Below are 23,352 nucleotides of genomic sequence, written 5' to 3'. Positions count from 1 at the left end.
GATACTAGTGTGTAGCCAATATATCCGTTAAAAAAGCATATATGTTTATTATGTTATCATGCTGAGTTATTATGGCTTAAATCAAAACAAACCAACTGCAGTTTGATTCATATTAATTGGAATGCACAATAAAAAAAGACATAAAAACACATTCATATGTTCTAAGCTGCACCTGACAGCAACTTCTGCTTGTGTCTAGCCAAACTTCAGTTTTTGGCTCTTGTTCATACTGTACATCAACAGGTTTTGTGTGTGACACAGTGGTTGAGCAAAAGATCGTGCGGGTTCTATTCCATGAACACACAAACTGATTAAAACGTATAGGCTATAGATTGGATAAACTATGGATTCTGCTAAATGCATACATTTAAATGTAAAAAATAGAAATGGTTTATAACAACACATATGATTAATAGGCGCAGCATACGGTCACAATGTTGTCAATAAATGTAATGTCCTTAAATATGAGTAATGTGAAAAAACTTGAACGGGTGTAAAATGTTATAGAAGGGTATGTTTTCTCCGTCTTTTACAGATGTATTATTTCCAACCAGGCTGCAAGACCCGTTTTCCATTTTTATAGATTATCCACCTCGCACATGGATCTGTACCAATGAGACACTTTTTGTATTACAAAACTGGCAGTTTAATAGATTAAAAATAATATTTTCTGGTGTAAATTGTGTGGTGCTTCTTATTGTTTGTTGGAGAACGGTTAATAAAAAAATAGTAAAATGGAAAAAACATTTGTATTGTACAGGTTTAGAGACACTAAGGTATGAGCTACGAAAGTTTGGTGCCTTGCTGCCCTCCTGTCACGCAATGACTTCTGGGGGTCAAGTGTTTATTAATTTACTAGCCAGGCCACACTAAATTCTGGAAAGTCATGGTAGACATTAAAATATAAAGTTAAATAAATAGAAACCAATTTACTCACGTGTTTAGGTGTTCACGTGTTGCTCCTTCCAAATGTGTTGCCCCGCCCCATCGTCAAGCCTATCGAAAATACGGTTACCATGGTTTCATTTTGCACGGGTTTTCAGCTTAAGGGCGGGACTTCAAATGAGATCTCCAGCCGAGCAGCGAGTACAGAAGATGAAGTTTCACTTCTCTTAAACTTTATGATTCACAAGTTATGAATCGTAGTTCTTTATTTTTACAGAGTATTTGTGGGCGGTAAATAAAGTAAAGTGAATGTTTGTCTGTGTTAGGGAATGCGACTGATCACGTGATTGATCTGTCATATGACATTGATGAGCCATAGAAAGAGAGAAGAACTCTTCGGCAGTTAAACATGTTAAACTCTTTTAACAAAACCTTCGTCCAACGTGATGAATTTAATAAACAGATGTGGTGAGTCCTGAAGTGAATCTCTGGATCATGGGCCATTTGGGAGTTTTGTCTGTTTTCGCCGCTGCTTGTCTTCTGGGTGAGTTGCCAAATCACAGCATCAGAAACAAATCTAACTTTATGTCATATTATCGTAACACAACAAAGCATTTTAAAGTTCAGCGTCGTATCTCTATACCTGTTTTTCTGTCTAGCAGTAACAGTGAATTTGAAAACAGGCTACCATATTCACATATACATATACGTCGTTGTACTTATAACTTCAAATCTGTGTTCAAATTAAGTTAAGGGTCATTTAAGTTATCTTCTTCTGGACCCCGGTACAGATCTTTTGATGTCAAGGCAAAACTGTTACTTAAATTCCATAGGGCAATTACGTGAAGAGGTCAACCTAACCATGAAATAATAATGTTTTTAAAGGCTTTTACTATACTAACAACACATATCAACATGTGGTGGTTCAAAGACAAATACCCTTGTAAGGTGTATTTTTTTAGTGCATGATTTTCCATAATCAGGTAAGTGCCATTTTAATGTACCATGATCCATATCGGAACATATTCGTCATGAATGGACACATGGAAATTAAAATAATTATTATTATTTGTTCTATGAAGAGACATCCCTTCTCCATTTGTTGGGTATTATTGCTTCAGGTTTGTGCATTTTAATTCACAGAAATCCTACAAAGTTTGTTGTCTCCCAAAAAACATGTCCTTCTTTGTCACATCCATAACACATGTTTATTTCCTTTTTTTTTAAATAGAAAACTTGTGGATAGAACTCTATCGACAAGGGTTTAGTAAAATATAAATAAATGATTAATTATATTGGTAACAAACGCAATCTCTATCTATCTCTATTCTATATCTATAATGCAAAATGACACATCCATAAAGCTGGAATTGCCACATAAATACGCTGTCTAGACAAAAATGGAATTTTGCAAATCTTAGTCTTTTAAAAGGTACACAACTACAAGTTTTGTTTAAAATGGTTTGAAATTGATGAGGGAATAACTGAATAACCAAAAGTAGCCACTACGAGTCCAGAATTGGAACTTCCTATTTCTAAATAACATCCCGTTTGGATCATTGAAGATAAAATATATTGTTAAAACTTTACCACTGTAACATAATTCCAGTTATTACATTTGTGTTATTGTGAATAGTTTTGATGAGTTACGATTGTTCTAAAATTTCTAAAAATAGTTATGAATAGGGGAGATTTTAATCTTAAAATTGTATCTGTAGTATGTATGAACAAACCTAAAAGCTGTGTCAACAAAACATAACAACGTTTATGTTGCTCATATGCAGAAGGGAATAAAACATTTCCTCAGCGAGTCAAGCATGTAAAACCAATTTTATTAAAATAGTAAAAGCATGGGAGAGAACAAATAGTCATATAGTTCCTATTTTCTTCCCTGCTTCTTAATATTTCTGGAGCCTAATCAAGTCATATGACGTGAAAATAACTGTGTTTCTTCAGTGGGAGACTCTGTCACTGTTGAGGGTGGCCGGCCTCATGGCTAATGTGATTACAGTCACAATAAGAGCTCTGTTTGTTCCTCTCCTCATACTAAATAACCTCAATGTGTCAATTACAGTGCAGAAATGTGAGTTTCACTCATGTGATGATGTTACAATAGGCACACAAATTAAATTAGTCGAAATATTAAACAGTACTAGGCTTAGGTGAGCCAAGTTTTTTAGTCATTTTATGAGATTCATTGTGCATTATAATATGATTACTACTAAGTATGACAAGTAAGTTTAATCTTAGTTTAGTGAAGTTTAATATAGTATCGATTTTGAATGATTTTTTTTATTGTTCATCAGGTGAAAATATCTGGAAAAGTTCTATAGTGGGTCTTATAGATTTATGTAACAAGACTAGTTTTGCTAGAAGTTTTTGTCATCATAAGATGTTTAATTTCATAACAAAAAAGTAAACGTTTGGCAAAATATATTTTCTCAACATGAACCCTTGTTTGAAAGCATGAAGCCTAATGTTGCTTTAAGAGGTGCCTGTATCATTATGTTTGTTCATATTTTTGCGTAATGTAGGAGTGGTGATGAGTCAGACAACCCTCAGCCCTGCTGTGACGATCACTACAGTCAGTGTAAATGTGACCACTCCTTCCATCCCCGGCACTACAGAACCCAGTTGCTCCGTGCTCAACACTTCCACCTGTGCGGCCTGTGCTCCTGGCACTTATTACGATAATGGTGTGTACTTCTCTTGTTACAGAAGTGTTTTGATACACCTGTTGCATTTTCATATAAAGTGCCTAAGGGAGGATATAAGAAAATAAATATCTTGATTTTATGTTGATTCACACATAGTTTTTCGTATTTGACTTCTTAGAAACTCTGCTGTGTTCGTGCTGTCCAGACGCAGGGCTTTGTGTGTTTCCAGCAGCTTGCCTCCCCTGCACACAGGGCTTCTATCAGCCTCTGGCAGGACAGCTGGGGTGTTTATCCTGTCCATCAGGATTTTTCAGCAAGTGAGAGAAAAACTTTTACTTTTATTTTTGCTTTGGAAGCATTATTTCATTATGCAATTGTGTCTTTTTCTGTTCAGCTTCACAGGAAGCCCTGTGTGTCGGGCATGTTCTCCTGGTTCCTACAATAATAACACGGCCTCGATCTCTTGCAGTGCCTGCACACCAGGTAACTGTTTGGTGAATTTATTTTGCTTTCGAATGAAACAGCGATAAAACTAGACACATTGTCAGGGTTCGTAAAAATTAATTGGTACAACAACGACTAGACCTAGAATTTTTTTTGAGTACAACTTAATTTCATTCATGCTTCAGGTTTCTACACATCTTTGCCAAATTCAACCTCTTGTAACCCGTGTCCACAAGGCACATACTGCAAGTAAGTTATTTCTAAAATATATCGCACCTTTAAAACACAATTTAGTCTTGTTTCCGTTTGTTAAGTCAGACGTCACTCACCACTGCTTCTGGGTCTAACCGCTCTATCAGAAACCATAGACAAATAACAAAAAAATGCTAAAATATCCTCATGCCGTGGTGTAAAACTGCAAGAACCCCCGATCCTAACCTTAATCTCCATTTTAATTTATTTTGTATAAATATTAAAATATACTCGATTCTGTGAGCCTGGGGACTGTAGTGTATATTTTGAGTTAATAAAAGTTTTGATCAAATGTGATGTGAATAAACCGTCTGCATAAACGGCTGTTTAAATACCTGCCTCACTTGAAATGAATGGAGGCTTGACCCGGAAGCGGTGTTCCTTACGTCATAGCGGATTGCAGTATGTATTAAATGCATATTTTTATTAGTGATGTAACCATTTCACTAAGAATTATACTTAATTTTTAACTTTTTTTTACCTTTCTGACAGTTCCTCAAGCTGTGCCCAGTGCCAGATCTGTCCTGCGGGTTCAGAAGCTCTACAAGTTGCTGCCAGTCAATGTACACCCTGTCGCCCAGGTAACTTCTGGCACTATAATTCAGTATATTTCAGGAGCTCTTAGACTCGGTTTACACCTGAAACAATTAGTTCATTAGTTCCCTCTTAGTATAAGGCGTAGGTAATGTCTAATCATGGACCTTTTTCTTAACCCTGTAATGAGACGTTCAATGGTCATCAGCATTGTAAATCCTCCAAAGTTTTTTATATTATTTCTTTTTTTTTTAAATGTATGTATTTTTATAACACTATACTTTGTATTGTATAACCTTTGAATCAAATTACAAAATAATGTTAAAGCTAATGCGAGGGTGTTTCTTAAACAGCGTCTATGGAAGTCAGGGTAAATTTGACATCATTCTCTCTTTTGACTGCCGTCATCAAACGTTCTATATATATTTTTATTTCGTGAAAACCCTATCGTTGAGTTTTTCATTTGCAATTGGAGCAAATGAGAATACAAAATATATATTTGGGGTAGTCTACCGACCCACGACTACTTCCGCTGCTTACAAACCGAAAACGTGAAAAAGGTCCATTGGGTTAGGAATTACGTTCTTTGTCAAGATTCCTGTTGCAGGACCAATAAAAGATGTTGACCCAGGTTAAGATGTTGATCAAAGCCTTACTCGACACAATCAGGACATGCAGGTTTAATTTGGGTTTATAGGTACGTGGAGATCCAGACAACAGATGAACCAGCCTTTATAAAATAATAAAGATGTTCAGACAACACTGTGTAAATCGATCATAGGAGTGTGAAACAAGTTTTTTCGTAGTTCAGGTGATGAATTAAAGTCTTTTGTCCGAATGATTCTGTGGTATGAATTGAGTTGAAATAAGAATTTCCACAGAACTGTTATGAAACCTAGTATTGCTTTGATGTTTGTTGACAGGAATGCACAAGGTCTCGCATCAAACCATTTGTAAGATTTGCAACCGTGGCTTCTATCAGATCCACTGGGGTCAGGAGAACTGTGACCTTTGCCCTGAAAACAACTACTGCCCTGTGAGTGAATTCTTCCTCTAAACAAACACTAATAAACATTGTGTACAGTCTCTGTTTGTTCCAGTTCACATGTTCTTCTTTCAACTTTGTCTTAACCACAAAATCACAAATGCAGTAGTTTAATAATCAAAGGCTTTGTGAACATCAACTCTGTAAATAGCTTTTCAAATGACTTTGTTTGTTTTTAAATGTCGGGGGATACTGCAAAGAAATAAATGTTAATTTTGTCTTTATTTCCCAGAGTCCTGATGTTAATCCAATCCAGTGTCCCAATGACGCTTTCTGTCCTGAGGGCAGCACGGCCCCGGGTTACTGCATGGAGACCTTCTTTAGAAAGGCAGGCGAGACATGTGAACTAGCTCCTGTTACCATAGCACTCCTTGTTATTGGAGGAGGAGGTATGAACCTTTATATCACATTATCCCTCGATTGAACTTTTGTAACCAAGGCAAACAATGAATTATGCCCATTACACAGATAAAAGACTGTGATTAGTCAATGTGAATATACCATTTGCTTTGCACTCTGAATCAATACAAAAAAAACTATACTGTGTGTATATATGTTATATGTATTACTATATTTTACTGTACCGTTATCACCCACTGTAACGTTTTATCTCACCTCCACAGTGGGTCTTCTCTTCATCATCGTTTTGGTTCTGCGGAGGAAAAAAGACAATGACAGTGAGCTGTCCCTTGGTCGGACACCTCTTCTGCGAAAAGATAGACCGCCTGGACGCTTCTATGGAATACCGTGTGATGCAGAGCCAGTATATGCCGGCTGGTGATATAACCAATCACTTCCAGACCACACCCCCCCCCCCCCATAAAAAACTAAAGACCACCTTTATGCTTTCGAAGACTTAAGTGCTTTTGAGCAGGTATTCGATATTCATGAGCAAATAGCCAAAAGCTATCAAAACATGAGAATGTTTAAAGTGTTATTGAACCATAACTGCACCTGTCTGAATTGCACTTGTCTGAAATTTAGACAGATATTTTATTGAAGTGACTCAAGCTTTATTTAATGGCAGGATACTATTAAATATTTAATGAATGAAGACGACGTGTTTCATGTTATGGCACTTTTCTGCGTTACATTTTAAAACGTATTTACTATTGACCTGTTACTGAGTGTCATCCTGAACATATTTTTTTCTGTTACAGTAAGATTGAAAAGTATGAGTTGTTTCCTGTATTGCACCAGATAAGTCAAGTCATGGCACTGAAAAAGTTTTGGACTGGTGCTAGATTTTGCTTTTTTTTCACAGACCACTGGTTATTTCGTTTTGGTACCACTACATTTTAGTACTTGGGATATTTATGGTACTTTATATTGCATAATTTGCTTTGCTTTTGTATTTCATTGATGTGCCACATATTACTTTTAGAACAAAACACATTTTCATTTACAGGGTGTATACTGGAATAAAGAGCTTTGCACTGATGTTAATGTGTGTGTCTCTGCATTTAATGGGGGGTCATTTTTACTGAATTTACTGTGCTTAAAACGTCTTGAAAAGAACTACATGTTTTATCTAAATTGTCAATATACAATTCAAGTGTTTTAATCCCCTGCTGGGAAAAAAACAATGTCAATTCTGTTCACAGAAAACCAGTATTATGTGGTAATACTATCAAGAAAAAGCTAAACTAAAAACATGTTTTTAGGTACGATTTCAATATGCTTAAAGCCTCAGCATCTCTGATATAGAAAGGTAGCAAATTACAGCATCATATATAGATCGCAAATGTGTCAGTGGAACAGAAACTAAAAGTCCAGCCTTAGCAAGACCTCAGAGATAAACAGTTGCTTTGATTGTAGCTTTTTACTTCGCTTTTCTTGCAACGCGTTCTGTTTGTCCAAACCGGGCACTGTTGTTCATGCGTCAGTGGAGTTTAAGATGGCGGCCACCTTGACAAAAGCACTTCCAGGTATAAAAGGCACATTTTCATGTTTTGCAAGATAAAAAGCAATATACTCAAATGCTGGTGATGCCTTGTAGACAACGTACGTGTTAACTGATCTCGCATGACTGTTAGAATGCAGAGATCTTCGAATTTAATGCCTTTCTGCATAAAATTACATTGCTCACTATGAAAAGTCTTTATTTTAACGTTCTGTGTTCATTTTTGTGTTTTACAACAGTAACGTTACGTACATAATTATAAAACTACCGTTTCATTATTGTAATTATAATATAGTAAATCATTTATAATCCATATATTTGCATGTCATTGTACATTGCGTTATACTAAATTAGGACACAATACAACCCCGAACATCTAGTATTAGTTGTAGTATTGTCATCAAGAATTGTGTAACTGTAACTAAACTACAGCTGTTTTTTGGTGTTTGATGTTTAGGTTTGCTAAGACCACTGTCGGTGTTGGGAAGACACTGTGTCACTAAAGCTGTCAAAGTCACATATCATAGCCCTCGCTTCTCAACTCTGGTGCAGAGACATGTGTTAAGACCACTGCCTCTTCATAACACTGTCCAACAGACTTCTCTACTGGATCGGTACATTTATCTTTAAGGAGTAGTTTACCTTTAAAATGAACATTCAGATCATTTACACATGCTCTTGTGTTCTGCGAAAGAAAGCTAGCCATACGGTTTGAAATGACAAGAGGGTGTGTAAATGATGACAGAATTTTCATTTGGAAGGTGAACGGCTCCTTTAATGTCTATATACAAAAGTTGTTTGATTATATTGAATGAGCAACAAAAGGTGATATCCTACCCCTGCACATACACTAGGCTTAATCGATCAAGTTAACAGCTTTTCTGTTCTGCAGTGTAACCCCACTCATCCCTTCCTTCAAGCTCCAGCCATGCCAGCCATGTAGAAACTTAACATACTACAGTATTAAAAAAGGCAAAAGGAAGTCTGTGAAGTCTGTTGTGCAAAGGTTCCTAAGGCTACACTGTGGTCTGTGGGTGAGGAGAAAGGTAAGTTGTGATGCTGCCTTGATTTCTGAGTATTAATTCAATATTTATTCCATAATTTCCTACAAGGTAGCCAAATTATGGAGCTATTTGAATTTGACATTTCAGAAACTAGGGCTGCATGATATTGAAGATAAATGTGATAACTTGCTAAATAATGTAATATACAATACAATAATGCTTAACGTTTGTAAAAATAATTCACAACATTATATTCAAATATTATATAAAATTCAGGCTATTTAAATATTTAAAAACTGCAAAAACCATCCCTCTCTCAAAAAAGTATCTGCATCAACCTAAAAAATATGTTAATCTATTATTAAAACAGTATTAAAATCAATCATTAAAATTTATTTATTTCAATATACATCCTGCAGGATGCACATTTGAGATATTTCGATAATATGTCTTGGAGCTCTGTAGAATGAACCTTAGTCTGTCCTCTATGTTTCATCTTTAATTGTCTCTGTGTTTGTAGGCTGGATATAAGAAAAAGCTGTGGAAAAAGTCACCAGCCAGAAAGAAGCGTCTGAGAGAACATGTATTCTGTAATAAAACTCAATGTAAACTGTTGGATAAAATGACTACTTCCTTCTGGAAAAGAAGAAACTGGTACCTCAATGATCCCTACCAGAAGTACCAAGAAAGAGTTAACCTAAAAGTGTGAAACAAATCAATGACAAATACACAATAAATAATTATTATATCCACATTTCTGTTCTACATAAAGCAAATGTGTTTTGTGTGCTATTTAATTAACAATTTACTGTACACTGTCTAACAATAAATAAAGCTTTCAAGACATTATAGATGTGTGTTTCTCACAGCCCTTTGAATATGATAAATCAGTTCTCAAATGTTATGCTATACGATGGATTGATTGTTATTTATTTAAATACTGCTTTTCACATTTTTCGTTGTTGCAAAGCAGCTTTACATACATCATATTTTTTTTATAGGAATAATTCTAGGGGGAAATTAAAGAGAATATACGGTATTAAGATAACATGGTATTTTTGCAAGTTTTCTTCTATGCAATGTACACCGATGTCAGTGGATTGTAAGAAACTGTTAATTATTCAATCCAAGTATATTTAATTAGGGAATATTATTATTTTAAATATTGTTATCTGGGAGCCTAAAATCACAATATACCAGAACAATTTGCAATAGTACCAAAACGTGCAGAAAGAATACATTTTTGGAAATATGTTAACGTGCATGTGTGTTGAACGCAAGTCTTTATATTTATGGGTTAAACTAAATCAGTCTGCCAGTGAGTAAGCCAGTGATACTATAGATGTTTATGTGTATAAGAGTGGAGAAAAAAACCTTGTGATAAACCAGACTCAACTGGCATATTAAAACAGCACTGCTGCAACAGCAGAGAGAATAATTACTGTAAACTCTGAGATTCATCGGAAACAGTTGCCGGGCTGGTTAGTGAAAAGAGGAAAGAACTAGTGAGGAAAAAGAGATATTTAAGTCTGTCCAATATTATTCTGGTTCTGGATGACTGTTGGTTGTGGCTGTTGTTGTCATCAAGTGAATTGGCCATCATCACAAACTTCTGGCCGGACTGGGAAGAGCATCAGGCAGAACAAGAGCTTGGTAGTTATAACAGGAAACATTTTAAAATGGAATCTTACCATAGATACATTGCAGTTAAATGAAAGCAGTCACACGGTTTCACATTCACCTTTTATTTGCTGAATGACAATTAAATTTTTCACAATAATTTTTGTCTTTTTTTACTCTATTAATAAAGGACCTTGACCATTGAGATACATTCTGGCCTGCCAGATATTAGAGTAATGGAAAAATGTAAATACTTTTCAATGGTTTTAATGTTTAAAGAACGTGCCTAAAAGTGACTTTTTGAAACAACAAAAACAAACAGCTTCAAGAATAATGATTCTTCATTTTAATTTCAACAGAAGCCAGGGCTTTTAAAATCTTTAATGGCATAGCCTCAAGTCCCTGAAATAAAACATATTTTCATGACATGATAGAGCATAAATCTGAAATGTCTCATTTTAATGTTACAGATTCAGAGAGAACAACCTTGTGATTCATATTCTACACATTTTTGCTGATAGTTAATTTTGTCATATTTTGGTAAAAGTCTAAACTGGTCTTCACATGAAAAGACAATTTAAAGGACTTCTTTAAATTCTTACAGCAATGTTTTCTTATTCTGTAAAATTTAAAAGTTGCAAATGACCTTGCTCAAAAAGTCAAAAAGCATTATCTCCCAAAAGCAAAACAAATGCTCAGTGAAATGCAAAGTGCAATAATTTCAGACAGTCTGTTGAGATTCAACGCTAAATATTAAATTGACCTTTTGAAAGTTTCTACACTTTAAATGACCTTTAACTCCACAATGTAAAGAACCTCACAAGTGTAAATATATATGTGATACAACGATAAAAGAAACATTCCTGAGGCAGATTTATCAGTGAGGTTTGATACCAAAGTTTCATTAAAACTGTTCAAAGATATTTGTTACACCCTGGATTCTACAAAGTCTGTTTATGAGATTAGGATTGTCATCATTCTCACAGCGTTAAGCATTGTCACTCTAAATATAGAATAACAGTTGTATCCACTTGCATTTGAAACAGTTAATACTCTGCTGCCCCCTTCAGGCCATATCAAAGCTTACGTCACTCTTAACACACCTCTGCGACCAGAAATGATACAACACCGAGCTGTCGTACATGCCAGTGTAAACGCACAGTGTTTGGACAATTCCATAACCGAGTTCCCCCAAGTTAATGCTACAAGAGTTAAACTACACACAGTGAGTGACGTACCAAAGCACCACTAATGCCTACTTAACTCTGTAAGTAATACTGAACACGCTTAACATGTGGTGGCCAATGATGTGGAACACATTCAAATCGTCAACATGTCACGTAAATCCATGCAGATAAAGCAAAACAAGTAAAAAAATCAAAAACACATTTATTGTTGATCAAACGGTTTGAAATGTTTCTAAATGCTTTAAAACACTGCATAACGATAAAGAAATTAAAGTCTGTAAGCGACTCTTAACCAGATTTTGATCAAGTTTATCTATTTGAAAGCAACAATAGGCTAAAAAAACATTATTTTTGTTATTATTGTTATTGCACTACATAATTGCACTTTTTAAAATATATTTCAAACAACAAATCATTGTAGGTGCACAACAATATTGTAATCAATCAATACCAAGGTCACTCTCTGCAGAATTTTTTTTTGCATTTGTTGATACATAAATCATTAAATAAACGTTGTTTGAGGCCAAACACACCAACTATATCACAAACAAAAAGTGTGACGTTTGTATTAGGTATGGATTATGGATAGGGGACCAGAGACACAAGACCAGAAATGTGCATGCATTGTTTCCTCCCAAAATAATACCAACAAAATAAAAGGATCTACAATCATACATACTGTAAATATGTACAAAACAAGTTCAATAACCCCAAAAGAGTCTCGGAGCAGCAGTACACATATGTGTGTGACCTACAGTAAATGGATACCCTTCCCATTAAGTGTCAAAGATCAAAAGCGAAAGGTTGCGCATCGCTTTGGTTACCTCATTACAGAGCAAGGCTGCTTTTGAATATTTTAACGTTTTGGCTGCATTCCTTTTTTTTCTCTGCCTTCTCTCGTTGCGTCTCCTCAAGTTGCAGGTAGGACAGCTAAAGCGCTTTCGGAGCATATGCACACAGTCACATGGCTTCAGTGTCTGAAGAGAGGGCGGTCTTTGATCTGGATCGGGTGACGGGTCGCAGGGTTCTAGGAGGAGGCTAAGAAATCACGATATGAGATGATGTCGATAGAATTAGGTCTGTTATACAGATAACAGGTTAAAGATGAGAGCTACAAAATGCACACATGTTTACTGTTCACAAACACAGTACACGTTATAACAGGCTGAGGTCAACAGGTGAGAGCAGGATATGTCCATTTCTCAACATGTGTATTAAAAACAAGTGTCCAATGGTCATGCAGAGCAAATTCACCTTAAGCAAGCAAAACTCTTCAGAGTTACTTACAATTATAAGCTGTATAGTACAGCAGTGGATATTAACCTCCCAGACCCCAGGCCCCCTAACTTTTAAAGACCACTTAAAGATATCTTGAGTTGTTATTTTTGCTTGGAAGTTTCTTGAGGGCCCCTGGTTGAGAAGCAATGCACTACAGGACAGGATTGGACACCCTTGATTTAAGGAATAGTTCACCTAAACATCACATAACTGTCATTACATTACACTACTTATTCAACCTTGTTCCAAATCGAATAACTTTTGGAAAAACCAAGCAGATCTTTTAAAAAATCTAAGTGAATGATTCTAATAAATCTAAGGCATGAAACACTATATAATAGCACACAAATTGACTGTTTTTTTAAGACGACTTTTAACTTCTTGATCACTTCACTGTAGGGAGACCTAGCTGTGTAAACATTCTAGCTAGTCTCATTTTCTTCCATGGAGAAAACAACATATGGTGAACTATTCTTATATGGTATTAAACAAAGTGTCAGTAACTTGTAAGTTTCTTACTCAAGATGCTTAAAGGGATAGTTCACTCAAACATTCTTTCATAATTTATTCACTTTCATATCAGCTCAAACCTATATATATAGGCTTATATGTCCCCATTGACTTCCATTGTACAGTCTGACCACAAAACCACTAAAATCTCATCTTTTGTGTCCCACAGAAAAAGAGTCATAGAGTCAGAGTCACATGAGGTAAATAAATATATTGTGTTTTGTGTTTTTTAGATATTTTGGTTACTGAACACCAGTTCCCCATTGACATGCATTGATTTTGTGTCCGTACAATAGAAGTGAATGGGTACCACCATTGTTCGCTTAACAACATTTTTCAAAACATATTTTGTCTTTTGCAGAAAAGAAGTCAAGTTGAATGAGAAAGTGAGAAATGCTGCCTGAATTTACATTTTTGGGTGAAGTAGCACTTTAACAATAATTCCTTATAACAGGCTACAAGTTATCAGATACCCATTCCACTAACAGCTTTAAATTCAATCAATTAGTGGGCAAGGTGTTATATTTGTGACCAACTAAATAGGCTTGTGTAAGAGACTTGAGTCACCATCACTCTCCTATTACTTGCTATTAATATCGCAGCAATCTACGTTGGGTAATAGTGTCAGACTTAAACAGAGACAAATCTTCTGTTGACTGCTGATTAGCATCTGCATTGGTAAGTGGTTGAGTGAGTTAGTCACAACAAAGCTAACAGACCATCAGTGCAGCCAGGCAAGTCAACAGCCAAAAAAGGGGGTACCTCAGGGGCACGCCTCTTAAATCTGAGTTGGGGTGACCCTGTAGGGGGATATCCCTCCTTCCCTTTATCCACAGGCTCATCTGGGGCTACAGGTGATGAGGGAGGTGAAGGTGCAAGTTTATCCTGGAAGGACTCAGGGAGGAAAAGTGGTAGAGTCATGGGGTCAGGCTCCTTTGGGGCGGATGTGGAGGTCAAAGGGCAGGGAGGCTCGATAGAGGGGTTCAACACCTCATACTCAGTAATGTCAAAATCATGGCCTGTACAGGGCATCAGATCCCAAACTGTGACTTTGGTTGTGGTTTATGTTTAATTTAATATTGAGTTGACATGTCATTATGGAAGTCTTTTATCATTTACTCATCTTTATGTCATTCCAAAGTTGTATGACTTTTTACTTCTGCAGGACACTAAAGAAGATATTTTAAAGAACACTGGTAAACAAACAACACTGACCCCCATTTACTTCTATTGGACACAAAACAACCGAGACATTTTTTAAAATATCTTATTTTGTGTTCCACAGTAAAAAGAGTCGTATACAGGTTTTAATCAACATGAGGATTAATAAATTATGACAGAATTAAAAAAAATTCGGTGAACTATCCCTTTAAAATGATTAATATACGGCTTTGTGGACAACGCTGCTAACAAACTGGTATAGACAATACACTTCCTTCGGCACAGGAACGAGATTCTAGTACATTCTGATGTGCAGCATTTTTAAACAATGTTGGGCTTCTCACGTCTATAAGCTTTAACAGGAAACTTGTTAGAAGGAAAAGCCTGTTTTCCCTGGCTAATCTCTTCCTGTATAACGGAAAATTCTTCATTGTCATCCGAATTTAAGAAAATGTAGAAAGGGAAAATGCCCAGAGCTTGATTTCCAGTTAAACTTGAAACAATAACTTATTTGTAAATTTATCAGCCATTTATATCTTCATACTGTATATAAATGTCCTTATTTGGACTAGGAAAAATGTTTCAAGTTCATGAAGTTACGTTTTCATAAATTGCATCATTACATTTCATGCAAAATCGTAACTTTTTTTATGTACTTGTTTATTTGTACAAGAAAAGTTACAGATTGCCATTTATAAAGCTCCTCTATTGTCTCTTCTGGATCAATGATAGATATAACTAATATCTGTTGCATTTAAAATATCTACTTTGTTCAACAGTGTTTTGATTGTTGTTCTGAACTAGCTTGCAACTCAAGTGTATCTGTTCGGATCAACAGTTATAAATAGAAGTAAGCAGAGAACATTAAACTTTCCTTAACATGCCCTTACTTAAGACATTGGCAGGGTTACAAGTTTAGGTGTTATGTATTCCTTAATTACATGTATAGAATAATGAGACAAGCAGCTCAATCAATTAGGATTAGCGGACACCTGATGGGTTGATGGTATGATCCTCAAAGGATTGAGGAATGTGTTTTGGTACGCTTACCCTTGCTGTAACCAGTCTCAGATTTACTGCGCATCATATTGCGCGTTCTGTGCTGTGCAGATGCGGGTTGAGTGGAAACAGAACTCTGGTTTGTTGCTTGGTCTTCATCCTGGAAGGCTGACAGGTCCTGCATACTGAAACTCCGGAGCCGTTCTGAAAGAACGCCTTGGCCCTGGATCGTGAACAGGGTGTCAGGTTTTCAAGATTGTCTAAATATATTCAAGCTTTGAAGATTTTATTCATACAGATGTTTTTTGTACAGAATGTGCATGACTTTGAGTGGTTGTTTGGTTTATTTGACTAGCACTAGTTTACAAATATTATATGATTACTACCATTTTACTGTGTAATTGTAACTTAAAGCATGGTGTTTACGACAACAACATAATACAAAATTTGATATCAAGGAAACAGCAATAAAAATCTCTTGCCTTAATACACTATGCTTTAAAAAAAAGCATCCACCATATGCATGACTACACCAGCCTATGGATTGTTATACTGTACCCAAAAAGTGTAACATCAAAAAAATTACAATCCATACATGCACAATCAATAAATATGCCACCAAGGTGAGGTGAATATAGATATCTACCTTGGAGGCAGCCATCACTGCAGCCGTTGCCGCCACATTAAGTCCTTTCCTTCCAAAATGCATCAGAGTGTCATAGCTCTTATCTTTTGCTTGGCAAAGATATTCATCAATGTCCTGAAAAAAGGTCATAAAGAAAGTCTTTCACTGTTTAACGTAAACTCTCCTCTGTCTGCATCATTTCAGTAGATTTAGATTTCTGTTTATTGTGATAAGTTTCTCAAATCACTGAAATGGGAAACAGGAAAAAGAGTCAAATGTACATTTCCTCAGGATCGCCCATCAGCTCAAACAATTCCAGTGGTTCACATTAAAAACATGGCTGTTAAAGATGCTTCCTTCTAAATAAAACATCTGTAGTTTAATGTATTTGAAATTTTTCTCTGTATAAATGCATTTTTAAGCTTGTCTATTACTGTACTGTATGTATGATAACCGCACCCCTAAACAACAAGTGAGATCTTTCTGTATTTGGTACAAAATTATCATGCAGATAATTCAGTTTAACATTCTTTTTTCCAAAAATATTGATGGCTCATTTCAAAGTACAAAATTTCCCACAATATACTCTCTTGGATACAAATGCTCCTTTGATGTTTCATCCAAATTGCGTTTCATTACAAAGAAAAGGAAACTGAGCTCATCCATTGATTTCACAAAAATGTTGAATATATTACCTTCTCCTTAGAGGACAGTGTAGGGTGCACACATTTTCTATAAAGCACACTGGATCCTTTTGTGTACGGGGAAAGTAACCACACCACAAAGGCAATTTTGAGTTCATAGTAGAATGGGAGCCTTCAAAGGACAATAAAATACAATCATGATATTATGTGTCATGCCGGATGGAACCCACATGACAATGCATCAGCTGAATTAAAAATATGAGTCGATTTTCATAGCAGGACATGACAGAATCGGTAAAGGCAAAATGCACTTACCAGCACAAAAAGATATCTGTGAATACTTCAACTGTTGTAAAAAGTGCAAATATTATCCAGTACATCATCCATTTCACCTGTTTTAAATAAAAGAATATCATGAATAACAGGAATGAGAAGGCAAGAGAGAGGCAATAAACTCTGAAGTAAAAGAGCTGAATCGATTAAGTTCTGGAAAATATACTCACGTATTCTCGTACATCTTTAGATTTTACAGCTTTATATGACGAATATGCTGGGTAAAGGGTACCAAATATGAGCCTGTGAAAGATACAAAAAGCAGACTTGTGATAAGTAGAATAGCCGTGTTTGGTAGTGAGAAGGATGAAGCTTGGTTTCAGAAAGTTATAATTCTGCTCTTGAGATGTAAATCCAATTCCAAATGTTTGCTTGTATGTTGGATTTAAACACAATTTAAAATAATTGCATAAAATGTTCTACCCAAATTCTATTCAGCAAACTAAAACATAACATTTTGTTAGCTCTTAAGACAAAATGTTGCAACCTTATTAGAGAGTCTTGAATAAAGTGTCTGCTGAATAAAGACATGTAGATGTAAATGAGATACATTTGTGTCAGCTGTATTTAGATTTTTTACTTTTAAAAATAAATGTAAAGTGAAGCGAGTACATGTTTTGAATTTGAATTCATTACAATGCCTGTTACCACAATAATATTTTTAACCTTTGCAGTTTTGTTTTAATTGCTTTGATTGCTTTGCTTTTAATATATCGAAAGGCCTGTAATACATATTGAATCCAGACAATCTGTTCAAAATTGCTTTTAAACTTATGATTATGTTTTTTAAGTTGCTCTTCTCAAATCTGTTATGACAACATGCCCCATGGGTGAATTTCCTCTGTAACAATGTTAGACATGTGATTTCTTTAGCCAATATGCACATTTTGTTGACAAGAACTTTCTTTTCATGCAGAATTGACCTTGTAAATATAAACATTTACTGGAGTAAAATGTGACCAGTAGCCTGAAAAATGACATCACTGCTTAAATCTTAGATTACCTCATCATGCATGCACCTCTTACAGGAAACACCTTCTTGTTTTCATAAGATTGTATACTTCTTTGTGAGAGAAATAGTAACAACTCTATTATATGGTATTGAAATAACAAAAGGCCTATTGCATAAGAACAAAAATCACATGTGCTTAATAGGTCCCTTTCTCTGAAAAGAAACCGCGCTCCACCCTTTCCATTACTGATATTTGAGATAACTGCACTTTAGTAACGCGCCCGGAGTCTCATTAATTCAGCAGGACATCATTCTTGCATATATTGACACTGTTGCACCTCTTCAGGCGACAGAGATCTGCACGACCCCGTTTATATTCCGAGTTTACATTCTGCATGCTAGATAAAAATAGACGCGTCAAGTGAATGCTCGTGTGAAGGGCGCATAAAAAGATCAGAAGCAAGTGGACGGGACGAATGCTGTTTGCTTGTATATGGCGCAGCTGATTATGTTAAACCTGTTAAAACGGGTGGTTCTAAAAAGGCTAGATAGCCTAATAAAGCAAGTGACCTGCACCTGTGAGTTTTAACTTAGTCCGAGTCAACCAGCTCCGCAACAGCTGCGCGACCTGATCGAATGACCGACCCACAAACCGGTTCTATAACCACGACACAGGGGACCCACAGAACACTTTCAACCAAGTCCACTTCAGCCTATCTAGGACACACCAACCAAAACATATGTTTGTTGTCTATTTTAAGAATTGCCTCGTATCCAAATTTACTTCGCAAGTGTTAACATACGTGCAATGACATCGGATATTGTGATCTAAAATGAATTGAAAAGCTATTTGGAGATTTCACACACGCAGCAAACGGGCTGACATAAAATTGTTATAGCATAACAATATTGACACAATGTCATGAAAAACACACAGATAAAATCGTTAAAATATACTGAGCTTAAACAGACAGGCTAATGAAATTGATGTAATGTATTTAGATGGCAGGCTCAAGCTGTCTATTTAGATGGGGGAACTGAACAGATTGGTGGTCATCAGACCTATCCTATTGTCTTTCTATAGCCTACATACATGAAAGATCTCAAGATTTCCAATAACTACATTTCCTCTGAATTTATATAATGCAATTATCACTAGCGTTAAATAAAATATATTGCTTCAACATCTAAACTGAATGTATAATTCCGTGACATTTGGTTTTGTCTCAAGTTTATTTCTGCGAGCCGAAAATCTGTTGTTTTAACTAAGGTAGTCTTTGTAATATAGACATGCAAGATCAACCGGAGAGAATCGGGCCTATAAAATAACCATTTCAAATCAATGTGATCCTATTCACCCTATAATAAAGAGTAGCCTCAAAAGCCCTCGCGCTATCGCTCCAAAAATGTAGAAAAACAATATATTCATATGAATAGCATTATCAATCATACCAACAACAATAGTTTTTAAGAGCAAAATAAAGACTTACACCACAAGCCTAGAAATAATCCAGGAGACCATTGCGCTATGAGAGCAGCGTGTGTGTTGTCAACAGGGAGGAGTTTCCTGCGAGACTGTCGTCGGTCCTTCAACGTTTGATAGAAGCGGCGGCGCACGCGCTCTCGTGCAGTCACGGACGATTATAAATAATCACCACGAGAAAATCATTTAATGCAAAGTTGTGATAGGACCAAATGAGATCATTTTATCTATGAGAAATAATGCCACATATGATAGATTGACATATCCTACAAGCATCTAGTTGTGGCTTTATTACACATATTGTAATGTGCAATTATTTACTAGGTTCTCTTATAGTGCCTTCGTTATATCTATATAAATACAGTGTAATGTGGATACTGTAAACATGTGTCAGCAATTACATCATATGATGTCCGGATAATTATCTTGGGGTGCAATGCTGCATTTTACCGTACACAAAATAAATAATGCAATTCTCATATTTACTAAATCTGGGGGAACACAGTTTTTTTGTAATAAAGTTTGAAAGCATGTGAAACAATAAAGAGCTTCCATAGGGGCAAGTAACCTAGATTCCCGTTCACAAAGACACTGAAGATATCTGATTTCTTACACAAAGCTTTGGATGAGTGATGCAGGAGGTGGTCACACAGAGAGAGATTGAGAAAAGGTGAAATCAATCCGATAGGAATGCAAACGAAAATTAAACTTGGCTGGTCAATCTCTGTTCTGACTGATATATTTATAGAGATCAAAATATGGTTTACATATTGACACATTTGTCTGTAAAATTTATTAGTGTTATCAACACAATTTTTCTTATGTACAGATTTTTGTGCACATTTTTCCACAACATTTAACCAGGTCTCAAATGAAGTCGAACAACCAAATAATCTGGTTCATTCAGGACATTAAAAATGATCAGACTTAAAATAATTATAACGTGTGGTTCTGGGCAGAATTTTTGTACTTAACACCGCCAGGGTTTACAATGATTAATTTGACATGCCATACTAAAAATATAGTCTTGAAGATAAATTATAATTTTGTTTTACTGGGGACAGTTGTTTTCTTATCTTATGTAGATATTTAATTAAAGCAAACTCAATACTCAGCCAATAAATGTAACATACCCCATGACCTCATTTAAAGAACTACATGTACACCTTTCATAAAAAGCTATTGTAGCATATTACATATGATGTGCTTTTAAAGCCATGTTGAACTGTTATTGGGATTTTTTTAACTTAGCTATGCAAAATCATTGTACATCTTACTCAACTAGCAAAGGCATGATAAAAACACCCATGTAAATAACACATAAACATAAGATGATTAATTTGAATCATACCAGGCAATAGCAGTGAATGAACAAAAGAACAACTGAAACCCCTGGTGTGATAACAATCCAGCTGCAAAACCAAGCTAGTTATTGATCACAACCACTTCATTATTCTGAACCCCTGTTTACTCTTGTATAACACACACTGCATCTATAGGGGAGTGTTTATTTATAAAATAACAATGCAAACCGCAATATTTTTATATTCATTATTTTTACAAGATTTACAAGTGATGGCTTCCGTAAAGGTAAAACCAATTTACCAGATACAGGAAAGAACTATTCACTCTGCCTATGTAAGGCTTGAATAAAACAGCAAATTGGACGGAAGAGACAGAATGACTAAGACCAACACCGATATGACACCACTGCACAACACCTCCTTGGACAAGCTGCTAAGCTATAGGCATTGAATAAAAATTGAAGGCCTTTAAATGTAGTGAAAGGTTTAAAAAAGTCAACTTGCTAGCTTTCTGTATCTGAAAATGCAGTTCATTTGATAACATAAAAGATTGTTTTTCCTTCTACAGTATGTAATCAAGAGTCATTTTGTCTCTTCTATATCCCCTCCAAATTCTGTTTGTTTTATGTGCCGTTAGAATTTAGCCCTAAATTTACCAGACCAAAATGCCCATTGTTCTTAAGTGTAAGAATAACAACAGAGGACATGAGAAATGGTGTTGTTGTCTATGCCTAAAAAGCTTGAATGTGAGAAAAAGGTCTCTAGCTTCTCAGCGCTGCTAGCCTTGACTGCATCTCCTCGATATCTTCCTCTTCCTCCTCGTCTTCTGAAGCTGCTGTGGCCCCAATTGGCACTGGATCAGGAAGGGCATCCGTAACTTTGTTGGGAGCTTTACCAAGAGCACCTGTTATGTAGCAAAGCAAAAAAAGAAATTGTGATGAACTTGAATGCAAGCTTCACTAAGGACATCAACCACTAGGCAAAATCAGGAGAGACGAAAAATGATCATAGCAGTGCAAATAATGGGTGAGGTTTAAGGTGTTCTTTACCAGCTGTAATCTCAAATAGTATCTTGTCAACCTCAGCCTCTGCTGCTTCCTCCATCTCATCTTCATCCTCCATACCCCCTAGTGTATCCTCCAGCATCTCCTCTATAATACCGGCCTGTGGAACATCAGTGTTGATGGATATTAGGTCATTATGGCATGAGCAAAATAAATCATGCACAATAAGTCCAAACTGTGTACTATATTGAGTTAAAGTCTACTTTTCACATTGGAAAAACCATGTTGGTTTCTGACCTTCATCATTTCTTTTGAGAGTTCTCTCATCGTGGCTTGAATCTCTGGGATTTTAACCAGGCTTTGCATGGCCTTCATGACCTCTGTGCTCTTCTGCAAGGCACCAGCTACTCTTAATACAGCTGTAAGGAGACATAAGTGTTTCTTATAGATATAAATATACTATTACTGATATTTAGTGTACACCATATGTTAACTGTTGCTGTGGGATCTGAAGATGCACAACAACTATACTCACCTAACTGATTCTTCATACTGAGAAGCACAGAGTTCATTTGGGCTTTTGAGGCATACAGTTTGTTTATAGCTCTTTTTGACTGAATAATCTCTTTGGCAAGAATGATGCAAACATCCTTCTGTCCTTTCTTAGCAGCATCCTTGATGGACCTCTTCACCTTCTCCTCCTCTCTTTGAATATCTTTATGAAAATCAGAAAATGTACATCATTAATGTACCTATATTGATTTTTAATATAATACAATCATGACATGGTAAAAAGTATCAATCGAATTACAAGATTAGAATAAGCAGTTATTTGTTTAATAAATAACATATTTTTAAAAGAAGGATTGTTTATTTTTATTATGGGCTCACCTCGGATTTGTCTGTCAATAACCCTCATTTCTTTCCTGATTTTAAGAGACCATTCATTGATCTATGTAAGAGAGATTAAGTTAACATAAGAAGTCAAATACCTGTTGTATCTAACGTTATATTTAATTAACAGCGTTCAGAACAGTTTGGATTTCCATAACAGTCTAAGTATCATAGTAGTAGATATAGGTTTAAAGTGTCTATAAAGTGTTCATTAATAAACACTGACATGTGATTAACTAAGCAGTCAACTAACATTAGCAAAGGGGGATCTGTAGGCCTGCTATCAATAGCGATTAAACATTGTTAAGGACACCGTTAAATCCCGTCACCCAATACAAACAATGTTTTTACTTACAAGGTCCTTCGGTGGTTTCTCTTGTGATTTTCCGAAAAGCCCCATTTTAAAACTCTTATTTAGTTGGTTCAAATAGCGTCGGGCTCAATCAAAATAGCACATTACAATTCCACTTCCTGATTCCAATCGCTCACGTATGACAACATAATTAACTTCCGGTTACGATGTTGTAGTTTTCATTTCATAATAAAAGTGAGTGCTACAAACCAAGTTGATGATGGTTTATCATTTTTAAAAATGAAGTTTTTAGTCAAATAAAAAGTACGTAATAATATAAAA

The 23,352-nt window shown here is 35.7% G+C and overlaps 4 protein-coding genes across 5 annotated transcripts; 2 read left to right on the top strand and 2 right to left on the bottom strand.

Moving 5' to 3' along the window:
- The first annotated feature begins 1,042 nt into the window (after positions 1-1,042).
- Positions 1,043-7,258, top strand: si:dkey-21a6.5 (sushi, von Willebrand factor type A, EGF and pentraxin domain-containing protein 1). 2 transcript variants are annotated; one of them, XM_056767984.1, is made up of 9 exons: positions 1,043-1,429; positions 3,420-3,581; positions 3,748-3,859; positions 3,937-4,025; positions 4,172-4,235; positions 4,731-4,819; positions 5,696-5,808; positions 6,050-6,206; positions 6,441-7,258. In XM_056767984.1, the coding sequence occupies exons 1-9, from the start codon at positions 1,381-1,383 to the stop codon at positions 6,596-6,598; spliced, it is 993 nt and encodes a 330-aa protein (XP_056623962.1). In that variant the 5' UTR covers positions 1,043-1,380; the 3' UTR covers positions 6,599-7,258. The 2 variants fall into 2 exon arrangements, with proteins under 2 accessions (XP_056623962.1, XP_056623961.1); XM_056767983.1 differs by having other exon boundaries at positions 3,721-3,859.
- Positions 7,259-7,677: 419 nt separating this feature from the next.
- Positions 7,678-9,573, top strand: mrpl35 (mitochondrial ribosomal protein L35). The gene is made up of 4 exons (XM_056768231.1): positions 7,678-7,745; positions 8,178-8,334; positions 8,613-8,766; positions 9,245-9,573. Exons 1-4 carry the CDS (start codon positions 7,715-7,717, stop codon positions 9,431-9,433), a joined length of 531 nt encoding a protein of 176 aa, XP_056624209.1. The 5' UTR covers positions 7,678-7,714; the 3' UTR covers positions 9,434-9,573.
- An 886-nt stretch (positions 9,574-10,459) lies between these two features.
- On the bottom strand, positions 10,460-19,600 carry reep1 (receptor accessory protein 1). Its single transcript, XM_056768584.1, has 8 exons — positions 19,524-19,600; positions 17,252-17,324; positions 17,064-17,140; positions 16,800-16,920; positions 16,126-16,239; positions 15,531-15,702; positions 14,082-14,338; positions 10,460-12,569 (listed from the first exon to the last, which is right to left on the bottom strand). The coding sequence occupies exons 1-8, from the start codon at positions 19,553-19,555 to the stop codon at positions 12,492-12,494; spliced, it is 924 nt and encodes a 307-aa protein (XP_056624562.1). The 5' UTR covers positions 19,556-19,600; the 3' UTR covers positions 10,460-12,491.
- Positions 19,601-20,237: 637 nt separating this feature from the next.
- chmp3 (charged multivesicular body protein 3) lies at positions 20,238-23,258 on the bottom strand. The gene is made up of 6 exons (XM_056767530.1): positions 23,074-23,258; positions 22,716-22,776; positions 22,360-22,539; positions 22,122-22,243; positions 21,870-21,984; positions 20,238-21,724 (listed from the first exon to the last, which is right to left on the bottom strand). The coding sequence occupies exons 1-6, from the start codon at positions 23,116-23,118 to the stop codon at positions 21,582-21,584; spliced, it is 666 nt and encodes a 221-aa protein (XP_056623508.1). The 5' UTR covers positions 23,119-23,258; the 3' UTR covers positions 20,238-21,581.
- Between the last annotated feature and the right edge of the window lie 94 nt (positions 23,259-23,352).

This window comes from Triplophysa dalaica, chromosome 15 (assembly GCF_015846415.1).
Source record: "Triplophysa dalaica isolate WHDGS20190420 chromosome 15, ASM1584641v1, whole genome shotgun sequence".
NCBI classification, from domain to species: Eukaryota; Metazoa; Chordata; class Actinopteri; order Cypriniformes; family Nemacheilidae; genus Triplophysa; species Triplophysa dalaica.
This window is presented reverse-complemented; position numbering and strand designations above follow the sequence as displayed.